This window comes from Trachurus japonicus, chromosome 1, assembly GCF_045865225.1.
Source record: "Trachurus japonicus isolate A0001 chromosome 1, Traja_1.0".
Lineage (NCBI taxonomy): Eukaryota > Metazoa > Chordata > Actinopteri > Carangiformes > Carangidae > Trachurus > Trachurus japonicus.
The window spans coordinates 17,318,066-17,330,636 of NC_140907.1; the positions used below are offsets into that span (position 1 = coordinate 17,318,066).

A 12,571-nucleotide genomic window follows, 5' to 3' on the forward strand; every position below is an offset into this window, starting at 1 on the left:
AATGGCTTCACCCCACTCTACATGGCAGCCCAGGAGAATCACCTGGAGGTGGTGAGATACCTGCTGGAAAACGAAGGGAACCAAAGCATTGCAACAGAGGTTGGTGTCTGTGTGATCAATACACTCACATAAACATTTTTCATTTTCATTTTCTTCTGACTTCTTGTCTTCCTCGTCTCTGCTCATCCAGGACGGCTTCACTCCGTTGGCCATAGCTCTCCAGCAGGGCCACAATGCAGTGGTCTCCCTGCTCCTGGAGCACGACACCAAGGGTAAGGTCCGACTACCGGCCCTGCACATCGCAGCCCGCAAAGATGACACGAAGTCTGCCGCTCTGCTGCTCCAGAACGACCACAACGCTGACGTCCAATCTAAGGTGAGGGAAAGCGGCAGGAAGAAACTGAGAGAAAGAGGGTGGGGTTGTGATGGGTGCAGTGGACCGAGAGATTGCAAGAGAACAGGAAGGAGTAAATACAAAATGGGAGAAGGAAGGAGAAATGTAGAGAAGGTGCCAGACAGTATGAGATAATGCATCTGACTGAATGGATACATTTTTCATGTTGACAGGTTTATTCATTTTTATCGATTGTGTGTGTGTTAGTTTAGAAATATGATCATATTAATGGACTGAGCCAACCATTTTTGTTCACTTCCTTGTATTTGCATTTTGTTTTCTATTTGTGTGACCATGTAAACTTACCCTGTGTGTTATTTGAACGTTGTGATAAGCCCTTTCCTTAACAACCCAACTCCCTATCCCCCACTTCTCTCCCAATGCATCCCAACCAGATGATGGTCAATAGAACCACAGAGGTATACAGACTCATCACCTCTTAACTTGTTTCCTATCTCTCACTTCTGACCATCTTTTTCAGCTCTTTCATCCTGATCTTTCCCTTATTTAATCGGGAATTGTAAAATCCTGCACGTGAGAAAAATGTGTTACTAATATGAATGCATGCAGCCAATTACGCTGTAATACACACTCCTGCATGGCTGACAGTAAAACACAGTATGTTGTATTAACAGATCCCAGAGTATGTCAGTTTATTGCATTTAGTTACTGGTTGTTTTTTTATTACTCTATTTTATTTTCAAAATTATAAACAATTATTTAAAATGTGTTAGCATTACATATTTCTATACTTACTTTTATTCTGATAGTTTTACTTCCTCATTTATTGCTCTTTTTCTCTGCATAATCTACAGCATGTATACTTCTGAGCACGTAAATATCATTGTTTTTCCTCTCTGAAACACCTCGATCTTTAAGTTAACTCTGTTTTTTAATTAAATTGCACCATGTCTATCAGAATGGGAAGGTAAGGACTGAACCCACCCTATGATTGTGTACTAGATATTTATATATACAGCTTACATATATAAATGTCCATTTGTCTGTCCAAGCAGATACACATAGTTTTGTGTATTTGAGTTTTGGTATTGAATGTTTTATTTTGACCTTAGATCTTTCTGTTTCATTTGTTTGCCATTTGTTGTGTGTGGGGTTTTTTTTTTAACAAGCCTTGCGGAATTACAGGGTTTTGCATGCATTATGTATAGCATGTGCTATTCGGGGATATGCTAATTCTTATGCTTCTTACACCAACATATCTGATTTCTTTTTTCAGCATGCAGCCTCATCATGATACTGCTTTGGCAGAATCAAGTTTCTTTCCTGTAACTGCTACAGAAAAATCTGGTCTTTCTTTCTTTCTTTCTTTCTTTCTTTCTTTCTTTCTTTCTTTCTTTCTTTCTTTCTTTCTTTCTTTCTTTCTTTCTTTCTTTCTTTCTTTCTATTTCTTTCTCTCTTTCTCTTTATTTTAATTTTACCTTTGCTCTTTTTTTGCAAGTGTTCTCCTTTTTCCTCACCTGCTGTTTCAATCATTCTTCCATTCCGCCTTTTTTGTGACATTCAGCCTCTGCTTCTTTCCTTCTCACTCTCTTCCTCCAACCTCTCTCCTTGTCTGTCTCAAACAGAGTGGGTTCACCCCTCTGCACATCGCGGCTCACTATGGTAACGTGAATGTCTCCACCCTGTTGCTGAACAGAGGAGCTGCTGTGGACTTCACAGCCAGGGTAGCGCCCTATCTCCACTTCCTAGCAAATCAAGACACTTTCTCAACCGCTGTCTGTTACTGTAAAACCTGACACGCGTGTTTGCTGAACAGTGTTTTTGCTATTGTCCATCATAACTTTCCTCTTTAATCTAAGCCTTTACTAACAGCATTTCTCTGTAGCATTTCAAATATTGCATTTATTTCTGCATGTTTTCAGCTAAGTAGCCTATGTCAGTCTGGTGCCCAAAATTAGTTTCTTTACTGTAATGCATTTGATAACTTAGAGATGTGTATTGCTACTACCACATTCAACTCAACAGAGACACACATTTAAATACAATGGAATTAGAATGAGATTTGAATAGTTTCTGCTCACTGTGACTTATATTTTTGTGAATGTGTATGCTGTGGTAAACCTTCCTTTCTTTTCTTTGATTTCTTTGTTAGAATGGGATAACTCCTCTCCATGTGGCCTCCAAGAGAGGCAACACCAACATGGTGGCCCTGCTGTTGGACCGAGGGGGACAAATAGATGCTAAAACCAGGGTGAGACTCTTATTTAAAGTCTGGACATCAGCTTTCAATAAACTGTCATAATTATCTAACGACTGCTTAAGAGAGTACAATCACTACTTGTCAATTACTTCTCTATGACTGTAACTCTATTAATGCCTGTAATTTGTGTGTATTTATGTGTTGGTGTTTTTATGTGACTTTGTGCATATGTGATTGTCCTTCAGGATGGGTTGACCCCCCTGCACTGTGCAGCCAGGAGTGGACATGATCCTGCAGTTGAGCTGCTGCTGGAGAAAGGAGCCCCCATCTTAGCCAGGACCAAGGTATTGTACGGCAGTGCCAGCACCACTAAATGTGTCTAATATGTGTTATTGGATTTTAGTTTTTCTTCTCTTCTCTGTCACCCTTTTCTTCTTGATATTATTTTTTCTGATCTGTGGCACATGTCCATGTGTCCACACAGAATGGACTGTCCCCACTGCACATGTCGGCCCAGGGAGACCACATAGAGTGTGTTAAACTCCTGCTGCAGCACAAGGCGCCTGTTGATGATGTCACACTGGACTACCTCACAGCACTGCATGTCGCAGCTCATTGTGGCCACTACAGAGTCACCAAGCTGCTGCTAGACAAGAAAGCCAATCCCAATGCCAGAGCACTGGTAGGTGTTCTTAGGAAGTATTGACTGTACAAGGACAAAAATAGGCATCACACAAGCTCATAAAAATACACACATGTTGCAGGTATACAGTATATTAACATTTGCAAACACAAGTGACAGACGCTATTGTCAATACCAAGATCTGATATTGAGAGAAGTTGATCATTGTTATGGTTAATCTTGCCACAAAGAAACCCTGATAATTAGGACAATGATTGAAAAATTAAAGGATACAAAATGAACTGCTCAACAACAGCATAATTTTCTCCAGGAAGAATAAATCGGCAATTTGTCGCTCATGGAAAAAGTAATATACATAAGTTCAGTAATTAGTCACCAGAATGTCAGCTGTATAAAAAGCTAATGTCCATAAAAATGCTCCTGAGAGTGTGAAGAATAAGTAGATCATACAGACATTTATGTTATGCCTATTAATTTGTCTCCCATTCGCTCCACCAGAATGGCTTCACTCCCCTCCACATCGCTTGCAAGAAGAACAGAGTGAAGGTGATGGAACTGTTGGTCAAATATGGCGCCTCCATCCAGGCGATTACTGAGGTGAGATTTTTTTCTGGGAAGGCCTCAGGTTAGCATAATACTGTACATGCTTCTATTGCCCCTTTTATGTAATGCTTATCCACTCTGTTTCCTTTTTTTTCTTATTCTAGTCTGGTCTGACCCCCATCCATGTGTCAGCCTTCATGGGTCACCTCAGCATCGTCCTCCTTCTGCTGCAGAATGGAGCCTCTCCTGATGTCCGTAACATTGTGAGTAGGAATCTGACAATTTATTTGTAATTTGCACAATTACATATGTCAGATAAGTAAGCATACGTCATTCAAGTATCAGTTTTCATAGTGCGAGCGCCTGGCAGCTGCTGCTTGTAAACGTTCTGTCTTTGCTTATCAGCGTGGCGAGACGGCTCTCCACATGGCAGCACGGGCAGGTCAGATGGAAGTGGTTCGCTGTTTGCTGAGAAATGGAGCGTTGGTGGATGCCATGGCCAGGGTGAGTCAGCAGTCCCATCATCAGTTCATCACTGTTTCCTCCTGTTAATTATAAATGAGCACATTTTACCCACTGGATTGCATAAACACAGTCTACTCATGGTTCATGTCGCCGGCCTCAGCTCTGGTTCCCTCATGTCAGCTCTCCTAATTGCACAACCTATGTCTCTTTCCATGCCTTTTGCTTCTCTTCCAACTCACACACGTTTGTTTTATCCTTCATCCACAGGAGGACCAGACTCCCCTCCACATTGCATCCCGTTTGGGAAAAACCGATATTGTCCAGTTATTGCTGCAGCACATGGCCTACCCAGATGCTGCCACCACGAACGGTTACACCCCCCTTCACATTTCAGCCAGGGAAGGCCAGGTAGAGACTGCCGCTGTGCTGCTGGAGGCGGGAGCTTCACACTCAATGGCCACTAAGGTGAAATATAGAGAAATAGTGATAACAAATCAGTTTGGACATGTACATTTGAAATAACCAATGTCTCCCTTTTTCCTCTACAGAAAGGATTCACTCCATTACATGTAGCAGCAAAGTATGGAAGCCTTGACGTAGCAAAACTTCTCCTTCAACGCAAAGCTCTGCCTGATGATGCTGGAAAGGTAAGCTAAAGATACTTTATATTATTTAAGGGTAATGCTGTTCATTTCAGTGAGATACACAGTGCACTCTGAGACAGAACAATTACATTTTTCCATAACAGAAATATCATTGCTTTTAATTAAACAATTTTCTTCTTACAGAATGGCCTAACTCCTCTACATGTGGCAGCTCATTATGACAACCAGGAAGTAGCTCTATTGCTACTGGATAAAGGGGCATCACCTCATGCCACTGCAAAGGTTAGGCAAAACATGTACTACACACTCACACTGTTGTTTATATGTGATGCATTGTGCTACAGAAGTTATTTCATAATAAAGCACTTGTGTTTACTTAATGAAAACTGTTATTTCAAATTATACAACCTTGGGAATGTAATATTTTCTTGTGGAGGGTGTTACATTAAAGGAGTGGTGGCATAATGAGAGAGTGAGACTGATACTGAGAAGCTCATGTTTTTTGGGGGAAGGTGTTATCACAGTATCTAACGGCTAACCTCGCTTCCTGTGCAGAATGGCTACACTCCTCTCCACATCGCAGCCAAAAAGAACCAGACGAGCATTGCAGCAGCATTGCTGCAGTATGGAGCGGAGACCAATGTCCTAACCAAGCAGGGAGTCAGCCCTCTACACCTGGCAGCCCAGGAAGGACATGCTGAGATGGCCAGCCTGCTGCTGGGCAAAGGAGCTCACGTCAACACAGCCACCAAGGTCAGACATGAACACAGACACAATTTAATTCTGTCAGACACATTGTTTTGATGTAGTTAGAATGCTGTATCTGTAACTTATTACCGTCAGTTCTTACAATCTCACTAGGGAAGAATTTTGCCATGACAATATTCATGTGGAGAAACCTTTCATAATAAGCTGCAGTGATTTAGTTAAAGGTTCAAGTGCATGATGTGATATATGCTTGCTTAATGTGTTACAGAGTGGATTGACTCCTCTGCATCTCTCAGCCCAAGAGGACAGGGTCAGTGCAGCAGAAATCCTGGCTAAACATGATGCCAACTTGGACCAGCAAACTAAGGTAGCGTGAACAGAAATTCCTTCTACTAGCTGCTTTTTAAATGTAGCACACACACACATACAAATTCAGCATACCTGCCATCTCCTGGTTGTTGAGATGCATAGCAATGTCTACATCATAGAGTGATATCAGTAGGGAGGCTTTGCATGTGATCATTTGTTCTTGGTGTACATAATGGTCATATTTTAGCAATGGTTGTGAATCAAAGAAGTGTTTACTCACTTTTTTTAAGATAACTTATTTTAAAGATATACCTGCTCCTCACAGCAAACCAGCAAACCAGCCCTGTTTGAAAATAATTTTTTTTCCCTGCATCATCACATCCTCATTCTACTCTTTAGCTGGGATATACCCCTCTGATCGTGGCTTGTCATTATGGAAATGCCAAGATGGTGAATTTCCTATTACAGCAAGGTGCTAGCGTCAACGCCAAAACCAAGGTAGACTTTATATATCATATCTGAATCGCACTAACTCTGCTCAGTAAAATCTATAAACCCCTACTTTTTTACATTTGAAACATTTTTAACTTATTTTGCTCTACAGAATGGTTACACACCACTTCACCAGGCAGCACAACAAGGGAACACACACATAATCAATGTTTTGCTGCAGCATGGAGCCAAGCCTAATGCTACGACAGTGGTAAGAAAAAAAAAATCCACTTTTCACTCATAAACATAAAAAAGTCCAGTGAATATGGCATCACACAAGCTCTGTGTCTGTCTTTCTGTTAGAATGGAAACACTGCTCTGTCAATCGCTAAACGTCTGGGTTACATCTCTGTGGTTGACACGCTGAAAGTCGTTACCGAGGAGATTGTCACTACCACAACGGTAAACCTTTACGTTGCAGAATTTGGATCATTTACTGTAGTTTTGACTAGCATTTCCCACAGAGTCCAGTTACATTTCTATGTTCTCTTTATTTTCTTTCCATCACCTTAACCGGGTGTCACAACAGACGGTCACAGAGAAACACAAGCTCAACGTCCCGGAGACCATGACGGAGGTCCTTGATGTTTCAGATGAAGAAGGTGAGTTATTCTCAACAGAACAAGCAAGAACCAGATTAAAAATAACACAATTTGTTTCTCCACATCAAACTCATTGTTCTACTGGCAAAATAAATGTGCAAATACTTTAGGTGAGTGTCAGATACTGTGAGACATTTTGTGTAGCTGTGGATGTTAAAGTTGTGTATTTCATAGCTCTGAAGCTGGAAGATGAGCCATTGTTTGAGATGTCTGTGAAGCTGGAAGGTACTGCACAATATCTGCCCTGCCCTGTCAGCTTGGTGTGGGTTACATTTGTGTTCTTGTAACAGTGAATGTATTTGTAATGCCAATTAAGTTTTCGCTAAGAAAATGAACTTTGACAATATTGTTTCCAGCGTTTTAGTCTCACCTTTGTAAATGCCTTGGTTGTCTGCCCCCCGACAATCGATGAGTTTTTGCTGTTGTGCAGCTACAGACCTAATTTTACATAAGCACACCCTCCTTGATCTAACATCTTGTTGGTCGTGTTTTATTGCAATGATGGAAACAAAACGCATGAAGTGTGTGGGGATGTGGATGTTATCATTACATTAACGATGGTTGTGGATGATTGATTACTGTACTGTCAAATGTAGCAGTTCACTTATACAAGTATGCAGTTTGTTCTGATGACTGAAACATGTCAAAATGAACAAGGAGAAAATGATCTCATTTTCTCAAATTGCAGCTAGCATGGCCCAGTCTGCAAGTTCTCATGTGGTTCATCAGGCTAAGCTATAAATTAAAAAAAGCAGCAGGGTTGTGAATCAGTTTAATTAAAAACAGTCCTAAAAGATCTGGAACTTCTAGGCCAGGTGTCAAAAATATACATTTTTTTTTTGTATGCTATATCTGAAATGGCACATCTTTGTTTCCCAGGCGAGGACACTATGACAGGTGATGGTGGGGAGTATCTGAGAGCAGAGGATCTCAGAGAGCTGGGGGATGACTCGCTCCCAGGACACTACCTGGAAGGCCTCAGCTACATGACCCACAACCTGGACAGGTCACAAACATCCCATTTGCAGTAACACTTATACATCTAACTTTGTTAAGGACAACACATGTGTGAATTAGGGTGATCACTAAAACAAAGATCTGCCATGCTTTCCAACAGGCAGCAGCACACTCCCATTCACCAAAGTTTCAATCCAAGAGAAGGAGTTCTTATTGAAGAAATGCTCACAAGCCACCAGGTGAGAATAAATCATGTACTGATATTGCTCAGTATTATTGACTCAGCTAACCTCTGATAACCTTGTTTAATCTATTGTTAGTTTAAAATATTTTATATTTATTTTCTGAATGTGTGAATGTTCCTTTGTAGATGTCAGCACTGTCGAGAGAGCACGAAAAGGAGTCGTATCGTCTGAGCTGGGGTGCTGAGCATCTTGATAATGTGGTGCTCTCCACAAGTCTGCTACACTCTGGGTATAAATCTCACTTTATCTCACACATACAAACGACCTGGAGTAAATGTGACACTAAAGGCACTTGCTATTGCTCATTTTCATGTATGTGTATGAATCACTTGTGTATCACTTTTAATTTTTCCTTACATTATTTTTGGTGACACTTAATTTGGATAGTCTGCCTACAGAGAGTTTACAAAGTATTTGTAAGATTTAACAAAAGGTTATTAGTTGAGATTTCGCAATTCCTCGGTTTCGCTTACCAAAAGCCTAATAACTAAATGGCTGATTACATGTTTATTAAACATTTGTATATACGTTGGCTAAAATTAGGCGAGCATCTGAATGTTCAGCAAATGTAAATTAAATGCTACAAATAGTCTATAAAGTCTCTGTAGGCGGACTATCCAAAGAAAGTCTTACCTTATTTTTCACTTCACATTTTCTATTCTCTTGTTATCTTTGCTTATATGTCTTTTTCTGTCAAGTTTTTCTTCTCTTTTACTCTTCATTTATTCTCCTTTTGACAATTCTCTTGTTGCCTCTTTGTGCACACTATTGTCTTGTTGTGTTTGTGATTGTGTGTGTGTTGTTGTTGTTGTATTCTGCTTCTAGCCGTTCCTCTCCGTGCCTAGACAATGACAACAGCAGGTGATACTCTTTATTTTTGGCTACTCTCTTTTTTATCTCTCCTATGTGCTTTTTTTCCTCATCCACTACTAATTGACCCTCTTGTCCAACATCCTGTCTGTGTGCATGATTTCACAATGCATGACTTAACATTTCCCGGGTTGAGAATTTGTTAACTAGAGATGTTCCACCCAAGTTTATTGTTTATTCTTGATGTAGATCTGACCCCTTTACTCGTGGAAATCTGTGAATACAGTACATAGAACCGAGATGCTAGCTACTTGTATTATTCCATCTAAAATAACATTGCATAATGTCACACAGTTGGGCTTTTATGAAAGCTGCAATTTGATGGTCCATAAAGAATATGGCTGGTATTCAGTATTGTTCTTATTGTCAACAAATCCCATACAAAATATTATTCAATGATGTGGTAGTACTTCTCTCAATATTTTCCAATGTCCTCCATGCTCCAAATTTGTTCCTCATGGAGACAATAATGTGTAGAGACTAGTAACAAATAAAAAGTTCCATTAAAAAAAGACTCAGGTGGGCACTGTTGTTTTAGCAACTAAAACAGGAGTAAACTGTGTATTTGTTGGACTATGTTCAGTGGTAGATTAAAATATGTTTAAGACAGAATGAGATATGGGGGATTGGTTCATAATAAACTGCCATCTTATTTTTCAGAACAGTGAAGTCAGATATTGCCCAGTGTAACAGTGCTGCTCTAGTATGTTATTTGGTTCTGAAACACAGAGCTATAAACTCACACAGAGTTTGGCTACACAGATAATACTTTTTCAATCAATTCTGGATAGTTTTTCAGTGGGTTTTGATCCCAATAAGAAGATTATAGAATATTGCCAGCCTTTTTCTTTGATATATTTGATAGCTCTCTGTTCCATGTCCTCATCAGTTCCCGTACTGGGCTCGCAGTTTGACTATGGACACCTTTAAGTTAACATGTGTTAACATTTTGTGTTGTAAATGAAATGTGAATATAACTTTTAGCATTTGCCTGCTGATGACATTCAATATCTGAATTCATACTTATTTGCTTCTAAGTACATATGACCCTCAAGACTTGTCTTGCAAGTTTAACATTAAGTGGAATGAATCTGGACAGGCTGGAATGAAATATTATCCTGTTTGCTGAGACCTGTTCGTTAATGTATCATTACTAACTGATTTCTTCAAAGTAGGTCTTTCTTTGCTTTGGTTGGCTTCTCTTGCATGGTGGCTTATAGTCAGAGATTTGAGTTTTTAACAACCACTCTTTCTTTAGCTTCCTAGTCAGCTTCATGGTAGATGCCAGGGGCGGGGCCATGCGTGGTTGCCGTCACAATGGCCTGCGAATCATTGTACCACCAAGGAAGTGTTCTGCACCTACACGGGTAACATGCAGGCTGGTGAAGAGACACCGTCTGGCCTCTATGCCCCCTATGGTGGAGGGTGAGGGGTTGGCTGGCCGCATCATTGAAGTAGGACCCACTGGAGCACAGTTCCTGGGGTAAGTGTGTGTTTGTGTGCATGTGTATTTGCTGGTGTGATTGTGCATACACAGTTGTGTGGTGTGTTCATAATTTCTTCTTCACTCCCCCTCTGTGCTGCGTACGGATCAGTAAGCTCCACCTCCCCACAGCTCCACCCCCTCTGAATGAGGGTGAGAGCCTGGTCAGTCGTATCCTGCAGCTGGGTCCACCAGGAACCAAGTTCCTCGGGTAGGACCATGGGTGGAGGACACCCTGTCAATCTGGAATCCTGGTCACATGCTCCCCCACATTTTTTCACCACTTCCACCCAAAACTATAATTTTTTGAGTTTTTACATGGATATGCTGTGACTTTTTTATTTGTATTTTGTTACTTTCTGTCTTTCTTTGTACTTTTAAAGTACAAACTGAAGTCTGAAACCTTATCCTATGCCTTGTTATGTTTTTTGTGTTATCCCCACCATTTTCTCAATCTCCAGTGCCCAATGCCAACCCCCATAGTTTTGTTTGGTTAGATTTTGTTCCTGATATAGAATGGCGGTTTCTCTTGTTTTCTGTATGCAAGCATGCACTACAGGATGCTAAATGTTTGTTTTTTTCTAACTCAAATTTGTCTCTTTTGATTGCTTTTCTTTTTTTGTCAGGTCATGCATAATTCAACCCAAACATCAAAAAATCTGTTAGCCCACTTTGTGTTTGACTTTACCTTTTTTTTTTTAGGCCTGTGATCGTGGAGATCCCTCATTTTGCAGCCCTACGAGGCACAGAGAGAGAGTTGGTGATCTTGAGGAGTGAGACAGGGGAGAGCTGGAGGGAACACCACTGTGACTTCACAGAAGAAGAACTGAACCAGATACTTAATGGCATGGATGAAAGTAAGGGATCTCACTGGACTGTGATGCCAAACAATAATTGTTTATAGAGGATTCAAACGTCTCCCACCTACAACTCCATTGTCTAAACTTTACATAGGACACACTGACTATTTCTCATCTTCACAGAACTTGATTCTCCAGAGGAGCTTGAGAAGAAAAGAATATGCCGCATCATCACCCGAGACTTCCCTCAGTATTTTGCAGTGGTGTCACGAATAAAGCAAGACAGTCACTTGATTGGACCAGAGGGTGGGGTCCTTAGCAGCACTCTTGTGCCCCAGGTCCAGGCCGTTTTCCCTGAAGGAGCCCTCACCAAGAAAATCAGAGTTGGACTACAGGTACATACAGTCACACATCAGTTAGATGTAAAACATCAAAGGAATCAATGAAGCTGTTAGATTTATGTGATTTTTGTACTTCGTTTTAGGCTCAGCCCATTGGTGTGGAGTTGGTGCGAAAGATTCTTGGTAACAAAGCCACATTCAGCCCAATTGTCACACTGGAACCAAGAAGAAGGAAGTTCCACAAACCAATCACCATGACAATCCCTATTCCCAAGAGCTCCAACAGTGATGGCCCGGGCGCAGTATGCAGTGGGGAGACTCCCACTTTGCGTTTACTTTGCAGTATTACAGGTATATATGTTTTGGCTTTTTTCATTATTAAGCTTGGAAAGCTCAGAGAAGTCCTGCAATAATTCTTCCTTTCTATAAGTTGATGAACCCCTGTGACGGTTAGGTTAATGTTCCTGTACTTTCAGGTGGAACCACTCCTGCCCAGTGGGAAGACATCACCGGATCCACACCTCTCACATTCGTTAACCAATGTGTTTCCTTCACCACAAATGTATCAGCAAGGTTAATATGGCCTACATTCTTAAATATGCACTTTGCAAAATCCTTGTTCTCTTCAATTTAGGGGATGACTACCTTGCAAGTTTTCCAAATAAAAGCCTTGTTCTTATTCCTAGGTTCTGGCTGATAGACTGCAGACAGATCCAGGAGTCTGTTAGTTTTGGCTCTCAGCTGTACAGAGAGATCATCTGTGTTCCATACATGGCCAAGTTTGTCATTTTTGCCAAGACACTGGATCCTATTGAAGCCCGCTTACGGTGTTTCTGCATGACAGATGACAAGATGGACAAAACCCTGGAGCAGCAGGAGAACTTCACCGAAGTTGCCCGCAGCCGGGATGTTGAGGTGCAGTGTGAGGGGATTATGGTGGCGGAAAGTTGATC

General features: G+C 41.0%; 1 protein-coding gene across 22 annotated transcripts in view; it reads left to right on the forward strand.

The window, feature by feature from the left end:
* ank2a (ankyrin 2a, neuronal) overlaps positions 1–12,571 on the forward strand; it is an 86,436-nt gene that overhangs the window by 24,644 nt on the left and 49,221 nt on the right. For 7 of the 22 annotated variants that reach the window (XM_085776844.1, XM_085776852.1, XM_085776872.1 and 4 more), the window contains exons 5-34: positions 1–99; positions 191–376; positions 790–813; positions 1,981–2,079; positions 2,508–2,606; positions 2,801–2,899; positions 3,040–3,237; positions 3,697–3,795; positions 3,906–4,004; positions 4,147–4,245; positions 4,474–4,671; positions 4,755–4,853; positions 4,995–5,093; positions 5,367–5,564; positions 5,788–5,886; positions 6,228–6,326; positions 6,433–6,531; positions 6,624–6,722; positions 6,850–6,922; positions 7,802–7,928; positions 8,040–8,118; positions 8,250–8,353; positions 8,950–8,985; positions 10,253–10,477; positions 10,590–10,688; positions 11,180–11,334; positions 11,461–11,672; positions 11,762–11,969; positions 12,095–12,191; positions 12,305–12,533. In XM_085776844.1, the coding sequence (XP_085632970.1) occupies positions 1–99; positions 191–376; positions 790–813; positions 1,981–2,079; positions 2,508–2,606; positions 2,801–2,899; positions 3,040–3,237; positions 3,697–3,795; positions 3,906–4,004; positions 4,147–4,245; positions 4,474–4,671; positions 4,755–4,853; positions 4,995–5,093; positions 5,367–5,564; positions 5,788–5,886; positions 6,228–6,326; positions 6,433–6,531; positions 6,624–6,722; positions 6,850–6,922; positions 7,802–7,928; positions 8,040–8,118; positions 8,250–8,353; positions 8,950–8,985; positions 10,253–10,477; positions 10,590–10,688; positions 11,180–11,334; positions 11,461–11,672; positions 11,762–11,969; positions 12,095–12,191; positions 12,305–12,533 (3,735 nt within the window). The remainder of the gene's footprint in view (positions 100–190; positions 377–789; positions 814–1,980; positions 2,080–2,507; positions 2,607–2,800; positions 2,900–3,039; positions 3,238–3,696; positions 3,796–3,905; positions 4,005–4,146; positions 4,246–4,473; positions 4,672–4,754; positions 4,854–4,994; positions 5,094–5,366; positions 5,565–5,787; positions 5,887–6,227; positions 6,327–6,432; positions 6,532–6,623; positions 6,723–6,849; positions 6,923–7,801; positions 7,929–8,039; positions 8,119–8,249; positions 8,354–8,949; positions 8,986–10,252; positions 10,478–10,589; positions 10,689–11,179; positions 11,335–11,460; positions 11,673–11,761; positions 11,970–12,094; positions 12,192–12,304; positions 12,534–12,571) is intronic. The other 15 variants (XM_085777022.1, XM_085777032.1, XM_085776915.1 and 12 more) reach the window with 11 other exon arrangements.